Source organism: Octodon degus, unplaced genomic scaffold (genome assembly GCF_000260255.1).
Source record: "Octodon degus isolate 3935 unplaced genomic scaffold, OctDeg1.0 scaffold00078, whole genome shotgun sequence".
NCBI lineage: Eukaryota > Metazoa > Chordata > Mammalia > Rodentia > Octodontidae > Octodon > Octodon degus.
Genome location: NW_004524654.1, coordinates 5,168,116 through 5,177,938, shown reverse-complemented (window position 1 = coordinate 5,177,938; position 9,823 = coordinate 5,168,116). Strand labels below are relative to the sequence as shown.

Here is a 9,823-nt window from a genome sequence, read left to right as displayed (position 1 = left end):
TGTGTGTGTGTGTGTGTCCAGCTCAGCCCACCAGGGGGCGGGGCTGGCTGGCATGTGGTGCTGGGGATTGAACCGTGGTCCCTGTGCTTTGCTAAACTTGTTCTAAGTAGGGCTTTAGACCACTGAGCCATCTCACCAGCCCTAGAGCCATCTCACCAGCCCTCAGGCAAGGTTTTTAATCACTCATCTCAGATGATTGCCAGACTGAACAATTAGCTTTTCATCACAAACTCACTAATATATTCCTCTAAAATTGAAAAAGGAGTCAATTCTTTGATACTTAAGATTCTTGTTGCCTGATAAAAATGAAAAGGAAATAACAATGAAAAAGTGAGGCAAATCACGGAACTAAACAAAAAAGGAGATAGAGATGAATGTCCATTTTGTATCTGTGTATTCAAAATGGTTAGGATGGATATATAGTTACATTCTCTTAATGAATAGATGGATTTGTTCTAATAGTGTTTATAAATAGGATATCATGTCCACATCTTATACAGCAATTAACCACTAGGAAGCATGTATGCAATGTGTTAATTACTGAAACTGTCTCATTGCTATTTGTTTCTTAATAAAATTATGGAAAAAAAAAAGTGAGGGACATGATGATTAAAAAAATGAAAAGACAGATATAAAACTAGACATTTTAGAGGTAGAGACTATAAATATTTTTTCTTTATAATGGTTCTCAACCAGAGAGTAGTATTAGCGATCTAAAGGGCATCTGAAAATATGAAAGTGCATTTTTTGGCTGTCACAAATATCTGAGGGCTCAAATGGTACTTGCTATTAAGGGTCCAAAAACATTAAATAAATATCCTCTGATTTATTTACAATCCTATACAATGGATAATAACAGCACATCAAAATGCAAGCTCACTCCTGTAGGAAATACTGCAATAAACTTCTCAGACTGGGATAAGTAACCCATACATTTTCACCACCTGTTCAATCCATACCTTCTCTGCAAAGAAGCAAAGTAACACCTAAAAAGAAACTGTCTCCTTTCAACATTCACTGATTCCCAAATAGTAACAGAGAAGATCTAGTCAAGGTTGAGGACTCTGTTTTGTACCCCCAAATGAATATAATAGAAAATATCCAACTGCTTGCAGGAACTACAGCTGTGAGCCTACCATCTCTTTTAATCTAGAAAGGTAAGTCTCAGTACATAATATTAATATATATCCTAGAGCTACTTAGCTAAAGATATAGATACTTCCAGAGTCAAAGAACTCCTTAATTTTAATGTATTCATCAAAATATCAAATTAAGTTTGTTATAAAACTGGTAGGAAAGAAATGTGGAGATCTGAGGTTTTCTCGTTTATCTACTATTGCAAGAAAAAGTTGAAATGCCTTAACTTGGTGGTCCAGGTTCTGGAGATTTAGGTAGGGAAAGAAAAAGAGGCACAGATGCATTAATAGAGCCAGGGAAGCAAAAACTTGTACTATAAATAACATTCAGTATTTGCTTGCAGCACTTTGATTCAATCTAATAACTACTGAGATCTACTTTTATAAGGGACTGGGATAAAATCTATGAGAGTCATACCCCCCATCATACTGGCATACACACCAAAGTGCACAGCTAAAGTAATCTTAGACAAAGATCTTTAGTTAAAATATTACTTCACCCAAATAGACTTCTGATGCTTAAATACACAAGTTTTGCATGACATTTTTTAACCCACCATTCTGGGCAAGGCCTCTGCATTAACAGAATTAGCATCTCCCTACCTTTCAGGGTGGATAGCTACACAATTCTAAACATTACCAGATAAAACCCAGGACATGTCCACCTTTTAAAATAAGGAATAGGAATGTTTCCTTCTAATTTCCACCCATTGATCCTGTTCTGCATTTGAAAACATGCCCAAATTCCCTCATTCACAGCCTTTCAAATATCAATCATGTCTATAAAGTCTCTTCTCCAATTCAAGGAAAAATTTTGAAGCAGTAATGTAAGGGGAATGCTAGAAAATATAAGCAACATAGTCGTGCAATTTCTCCAAATTAATTTACTTAGTTTTAACATTTTTATTTTCATTTTTTTACCTTTGCAGCCTGAGGAGTACACGCAATATGCACAGTGCTGGGCTTCACCCCATTTGCCTTAGGTCTTTTAAACAAAGCAAACCTACTTTTCCTTCTTCCTCTGTCGCCATTTGGGAGAGACCCATTATACCTGAGAGGGGGAAAAAAAATTTAGGTGACCTCTTGTAAGAATCATATAATTATAAAACATATTTTACACTGCCCTGTAGAATCAATTCATCTATTAGCACATTGTAACTGTCTCAGATTCCTTTTAGCAACTGCCGATCTCCAGACCAGCTGCCTGGATATAAAACTAAATTATTATTCTTTCTAGCTACATTTAAAGTCATAGAGAAGTGTATTACACACAGCATCGTGTTATTTATGTTTTTACTTTCTTACTAAAGATAATCATAAGCTGATGAAACAGCATATCTGATTTCTTATGACTCCTTTATTCCTATTTTTCTTCATGTACATGTTTTTGTATGTACTAATACAACCTTTAAAAGAACATGTACTGCTTAAAATAGGATCTCCCTTAATTGTGAACCAAACATTTTAAATAGCTAAACCTTTGAAATAAGTATTTGGACTTGTCTGTTAAGTGTTAGCTACCTAAATACAAAACACACACTCTTTCTCTTTATGCTAGCAGACCCTGTCCGACTGAGATGTCTACAAAATACACTTCTGTTGTGTAGGCTTTCTAACCATCTCTCTGTGATAACATATATGTCCTGACGCAAGCAAGGATTGAAACAAAACCAAAGCATTTGGGTGTTTACTACACACCAGACACTACAAAGTTCTATCCTATACATCACTTCATTTAATGGACGCTCACAACTGAAGACTACTGGCATCCATGGCTCCATTTTTTACAGGTTAGGAAACAAGCTCAAAGGAATTATTTTCTAAAGTTCACACACATGACACAAAGGCAGAATATGAATCCTGGTAAGTCTGTCATGTTTGTCATTCTTTATCCCTTCTTTGAGGCATAAACAGTAATTTCATAATAATCTTCATTCATTCTTCCCCAATCTAGACTATATTTTTGCCTGATGATCTCCCATATATAGCTGATCAGTCTGTGCAATAATGAGGCAGGGAATATGGACAGATTTGAGGTGGGAGAAGTTGACTATAAATTGCCTGCAACAGTGGCTGACAAAGAGAACATTATTATTATTATTATTATTATTATTATTATTATTATTATTATTTGGTACTGGGAATCAAACTCAGGGCCTCATACTTGCCAGACAGGTGCTGTGAGCTATATCCCCAGCTCAAGACTTACGTTTTAAAGCTAAGAAGGATGTTTACCCAGTGACTGCCATTTATTGAACTTGTAATGACCCCTTATAAAACATAAAACAATCTTGACCTGGCAGAAAGCCCTTCTTGCTAGCATTGCTACAAGTACAAAGCAGGACCTTAACTTTGTTATTCTATGTTTTATGCTGTCTCAGTGTGGGTTCCTTCCTGCCTCTCACTACTGTTTTCTATGCTGCACAACTCACTCTTCTGAATGCTATGGTTTCTATTCTCATGCTGCCTTCCTGAATTCAAAACTTTTCTAAGAGACAACAGCAGGAAATGGATAACTTTATCCAGTTGCGTGTCTTCCAGAGTTAGGAAGAAGCATTATTTGTATTTTAAGATACCAAGAACCAGGTACAGACATGATGACTAGTTGTTAATGTTTAACTGAGAAACTTCCACAATAAGAGAGGTGGTTTAAAGCCATATTTTAAGTTTCAAATTCTATTTATCTTTATTTTTTCTTTTTCTTTTTTCCCCAGAATTTTATTGAGAAACAGCAATGAGACAGTTGCAAACCAAATTGGTAGGACAGTTTCAATAATTAACACATTGTATACATTCTTCCTAGTGGTTAACTGCTGTATAAGATGTGGACATGATATCCTATTTATAAACACTATTAGAACAAATCCATCTATTCATTAAGAGAATGTAACTATATATCCATCCTAACCATTGTGAATACACAGATACAAAATGGACATTCATCTGTATCCCTTTTATTTAGTTCTGTTATTTGAATATTATAGGTGTGTTAACTCAGCAAAATATTCGAAAGGAGTCCAGTAGTCCATAATAGTATTGGGTCTTCCGCTTGACTGGCAATGTCAGAAATTGTTGACCTGAGTCCCCTACAGCTCAACATAACAACATGGCTTTACTTCTTCTTCTTTTTTTTTTTTTAAGTAACATTTATTTTATTTATTTATTTATTTGTATGTGTGTGTGTGTGTGGCTAGCTCAGCCCACCAGGGGGCGGGGCTGGCTGGCATGTGGTGCCGGGGGATTGAACCGCGGTCCCTGTGCTTTGCTACGCTTGTTCTAAGTGGGTGCTTTAGACCACTGAGCCATCTCACCGGCCCCGGCTTTACTTCTTATACTTTGTTTTTATAACTTTCTGCTGGATGGTTAAGACCAAGATAAAGCAAGACCTATGCAACAAGAGTTGCTTTTGGGTCTGATAAGGTCAATGAAATCCCCTCAGGATTTATCCTGGATCCTGTACCTCAGATTGTAGATCTTTTGTCAGTGTCAGCCACGTGGATGAGTCACGGCCATTGCTTGGCCAATGTGCTTTCTGCGAAAGCCTGTGAGAATGTTTTCTCTCCATGTGACTCTCCTTAGGCACACTCTACATCATCGATCATTTTCCTCTTTGGCCCCATAATCTCCTTCCTCAGAAAATTTGGGACACTACTGAGTTACGTGACGTTACAGTACAAGTTCTCATATGTCCTGAGTCTTTTTTTTTTTTTTTTTTTTTTTTTTTCAGAACTGGGGATTGAACTCAGGCCCTTGCGCTTGCCAGGGGAGCACTTATTCCACTGAGCCATCTCCCCGGCCCCTATGTCCTGAGTCTTAATTGACCTTAGAAGGCTAGGGCCAAAACATTGGCTTTCCCTGTGGCCCTCCTTTTTCTCTAATTTTGGAGAACTTAGATTCTTAACCCTCCAGAAGAGAAGCTTATTGTTATTACCATACAACCTAGGCTGTTAAGTTTAACCTCACTATCTGTCTGAATATCAAACATCTTAGGCATAACATGGAACAGGTATTTTTCATCAAGTATTGATATGATGAACTTTAAGTCCCTACAGAATATGATGAAAAAACATTTAAAAATTAGAATATATTTTAAAAATAGACATAAAGAATTATATAATTTTTATGTTTACACTTAAGTCCAAAAATCTAATCATATACAACCTTGAAGCAGGACAATACCACAACTGTCAGGACAATCCCTTTTCCTGTCTCCTGCCTTTATTCACCACCCCCTTCTTTTTGAACAATCACCTACCCGAGAGACAGCACAGCAGCAACTGGCATGTCATGACAAGCAGCCTGTATTCAGAAGATTAGAATGACAGGCCCTCCAAGCATGAACCTACTATTACAAATTGCCATCTTCAGTGCAGTTGCTTAGTTCACAGGTGTCAGTATATATAGTTAGTCAGGGTGAGAATCTTTCCAATTAACTGCTAAATTCAAAAATCTTCCGGAGATTCTCAGGATCACTGCCTTACCCATCTTCTACATAGAACTGTATGGCTTGTCACTGTCATGTTTCCTAGCTCTTTTCCTTTCCCTCTCTTAATTAGTCTTTAAATTCTATTTTTTTTAATGATCAAATACTTTTATTTTTAAGGAGAGTACAAATTAGAATTAAAACAGAAAAAGCTTACAAGTGATACAGATTTTCACTTAACAAAGTAATATGAATGTCACAGTATTTGTTGTAATACACAGTTTTGTCTTCCAACCAGTTATTCATATTACCTACAAAAAGGAGATGAAACTAATTAAAGCATTAAATGCTTCTTTCCATAGACCAGCAGAAATGCACACTACAGTTGTATGTTGCCAAATACTTTTTTTTTTTTTTTTTTTTTGCACGGAACCGGGGATTGACGTCAGGCCCTTACGCTTGCCAGGCAAGTGCTTATTCTACTGAACTATCTCCCCACCCCCAGCCAACCAAATATTTCAAAGAATGCTTATAATTAAAAAGTCTAGAACTTCTACTACTTCTTTTTTTTTTTTTTTGCAGAGCCGGGGATTGAACTCAGGCCCTTGCGCTTGTCAGGGAAGTGCTTATTCCACTGAGCCATCTCCCCGGCCTCTACTACTTCTTTATTTATACATTTATTTTATTTTTTGCAGTACCAGGGATCCAACTCAGGACCTTGTACTTGCCAGGCAGGTGCTTATGCCACTGAGCTATATCTTCCCCCCTGAACTTTTTAAATAGAGTACCCTGCCCTGCTTATGATTTTAGAAAAATTTCAATTTTTTTATAATCTTTTTTTTTTTTTTTGCGGAACTGGGGATTGAACTCAGGCCCTTGCGCTTGCCAGGGAGGCGCTTATTCCACTGAGCCATCTCCCCAGCCAAAAATTTCAATTTTTTTTTACCATTAAATTCTATTCTTCAAAGATTCTCAAATATCCTGTCAGAAGAACTTAGTACTTTTAGTAGCTAAAGTCTAGCAACTAAGAAATTGTCATTAATACTGTTTGTCTTTTGACTTGAAGTTGTAATACTGTAGTGATCATTTTAACTTTATAATATTTTAAGTTTGTTATTTTGAGGAGGAAAAAGGGTCCAAAAAATAAAGGGCTGTACATGATCTTAATTGTCTTTTACAGGGGAAGAAACTAATGTCCAAAATAACTGACTTGCCCAAGGTCACACAGCTAGCACTGTTGGAATAAGCAGTGAAATCTAGGACTCCTGACTCAGTCAGCTACAGTATCTTTACAGTTTCTTTAACTCTCTCAGCTTAAATTAATAGACCAACACTGTTTCCCCATCCTTGAAAAATTATGGCAAGTTTAGAATGAATAAACGGAAATTATCTATGCTTCTATCTGCAGACTTTCTTATAGAAGTTAAGCATATTACTGTTGAAGCAAAAAAGTAGCTAGGTCCTGGGCTTCATTCAGTCTCTTCTTTCATCACGAAGCACAGTGCAGTTGGACCTCAACCACAAAGCAACAACTACCTTACAGAAGCAAAGAAATAAACAATCTACACAAAATGATGAGAAGCAGAAAAAGGGAAAAAGATTTTCAGTAAAGTTGGTTGAGGCAAGTTTTTTAATAGATGGGACAGAAGAGGCAAACTATACCCTTTTTTGGGTGAGGATGGGGCAGTTTATATAGTATTTAAGCACTTATAAAAATAGCAGAAATACAAAAACTGTAACTATCTTAACCTTATAGGAAATTCTTATTTGGAAGATAGAAATTCTAAAAAAGATGTACTTTTGACCTAGAAACAAATTTCATGTTTCATTTGCTGTCTTACCCTAAAACAATGAGTTCACCGTATTTTACTGGTGCTTTGGATGGATGATTTTCTTGATCAGGAGAGAACATGAGCTTGGTTGTCTTTCTCAAATCTTTATTCACTGGTCAGGAACTTTGGGACACTTTTTGCATTATTTCCTGGAGAGAAAAAGTTTTTCATTAATAATATGAACAATAAATTTGTTTAAACTATTTTCCAGTAGTCTACTTGAGAATATTATTTTTCAAATCATCACATGATAAATGAAGTATATTTTCTTCAATAATGATTATATATTCGATACAAATAGGTCAAAATGTAAATGTGGGACTGTGCACTTACAGGAAGATAAGAAATACATTTTTCCCTATTATTTCTGCAAAGTACAACAAAATCACTGAGCATTGTACATACAATGTAAGATGACACAAAAAGTGAAGCAAAGCAGAACAGATGGGGACTTCAGGATTCAAGAACCAATATGACAATGAGTTCTCTGTGTTTTCTTTTTTATTAATACTCCCCAGACTTGAAGCTGAAGAAACCAGCAATGTAGAAATGTCAACTGGTATATGGGGAGAAAAGTCACAACAAAAACTTAAATTTTAGTTAAAGAAACAATAAAAAGACCACAGCCTTACAAGTCAAGACTTCTGAAAACAACTGTCCTATTCCAGCAAACACTACAGAAAATATTGTAGGGACCTTTACTCCTAGCAAAAGTTGAGTGGGGAGCTGCAACTTCCATCTTGTACATGAGAATGAGGAGATACAATGTTCTAGGACTTTCACTATGACAACTAGGCGTACTCCTATAGTCACCCAAGTATGTTATGGAGTTCACCTGGGGTAACCTGGACTTCCACTCACTCTCCATACTATTGTAGTAAGAAGGATTTTCCTTCCTTAGGTATCTGAGCAGAGAACCTGGACTTCTGACCTACCAATAATGAAAAAATACCCCCTACTGCCTTACTAAAGCAGTGTCAGAAAAGTCAGTGGAAACAGAAGTTCAGAAAATATCTGAAGCCTTAGAATATAATGTTTTATGCAGAGATCACTCATCTCAAGAACTAGAAAAATTTAAAACAATGCAAAAGAATAGTCAGAAGAGGCCAAAACTGAGATGATAGATTTAAGAATTATCTGACAAAGAGCTGAACGTAGCCATGGTAAAATGCTTCTGTAAATAGTTACAAAACATATTAGAGACTGGGAAAAAAATACAGACGATATAAAGAGGGAGGAATTTTAGAAACAGATACTAACCAAAATAAAAAAGCTTTAGATGGGCTCAATAGCAAAATGGAAAAGACCTAATAAAGAAACCTAAACTGGAAGATGGAGAGAGAAGAAAAAGAACAGAGCTGAAAGAACACTCAAAATAATGACTGAAAAGTTTGGAAAGAGAAAACCATAGATTCAAGAAGCACGCTGGATAATCCTAAAGTCATCCACATCAGACAAGTCCATAATTAAACTGAAAACTGACGTCAAAGAAAATAGCTTTAAAACAGAAACAATTTCCTAATCTGTAGGGGGAAGCAAACTATTTCAATGACTGGACTTCTCAATGAAATACAGTATACTCATATAGTAACAACTTTGGAAAGACAACAACACAGAGCTAAATGAATAAGAAAAGTCAAAGGAAGGCTGGGGAGATTAGCTCAGTGGCACAGCGCCTAAGTGTGAGATTCTGAGTTTGATTCCCAGTACCTCCCCCCCCAAAAAAAGTCAAAGGAAAAAGGTCATTTGATCCTTTTTAGTTGTTTTTTTTTTTTTTTTTTGGTTGTACCAGGGATCAAACTCAGGACCTTGCATTTACCAGGTAAGCACTTACTTCACTGAGCTATTTCCCTGGCCCCATCCGCGCCCCCCCCCCTTTAATTTCTGAAGAGTGTCAAAATACTCTTGGATAAACAATTTGGACAAATGTGTTTACTTTTTAAAATTTTAAAAGTGATTTAATGAAACACATGTATTCAAATGAACTAAAAACATTCTCATTTCCCCAGATAAATCTCCTTTTTCTGATGAAATACTAAATCTTTATATTAGAACAGGAATATATCGTTCAGACACTAGGATTGTATCAAAATGTTTTATTTAAGTACATAAACTACAATGATAAAGTTCCCTATTAAGAAAAAGAAACTGAGAGATGCTATGCTAAGTAAAAACTTCAATTTCAAAGTTTATGTGTTTACAAAAACAAAAAACTCAAATTAGCCAAAGAACAACTGTGGTTCCATGTAGCAAGGCCTTCTTTTTTGGTATATGTTAAACCATTTGCTCCCTAAGAAGCATTCAAGTTTTAAAAGACACAGAAACTTAACTAGTGGCTTTAGCTATAACTTTTAGACAATTAAGGTCCTGCCATCAAACATAAGAATACTGCCCTGACAAATTCCTAAGAAAAGCAATAATTAAAAATTTAG

At 35.9% G+C, this 9,823-nt stretch overlaps 1 protein-coding gene across 1 annotated transcript in view; it reads right to left on the bottom strand.

Moving 5' to 3' along the window:
* The window catches only part of Peli1 (pellino E3 ubiquitin protein ligase 1), a 61,585-nt gene that overhangs the window by 14,544 nt on the left and 37,218 nt on the right, over nt 1–9,823 (bottom strand). Inside the window, exons 2-3 of the mRNA XM_004636156.3 lie at nt 7,401–7,540; nt 2,058–2,187 (exon numbers count right to left, since the gene is read on the bottom strand). Of these exons, the coding sequence (XP_004636213.1) occupies nt 2,058–2,187; nt 7,401–7,471 (201 nt within the window). The 5' untranslated portion in view covers nt 7,472–7,540. The remainder of the gene's footprint in view (nt 1–2,057; nt 2,188–7,400; nt 7,541–9,823) is intronic.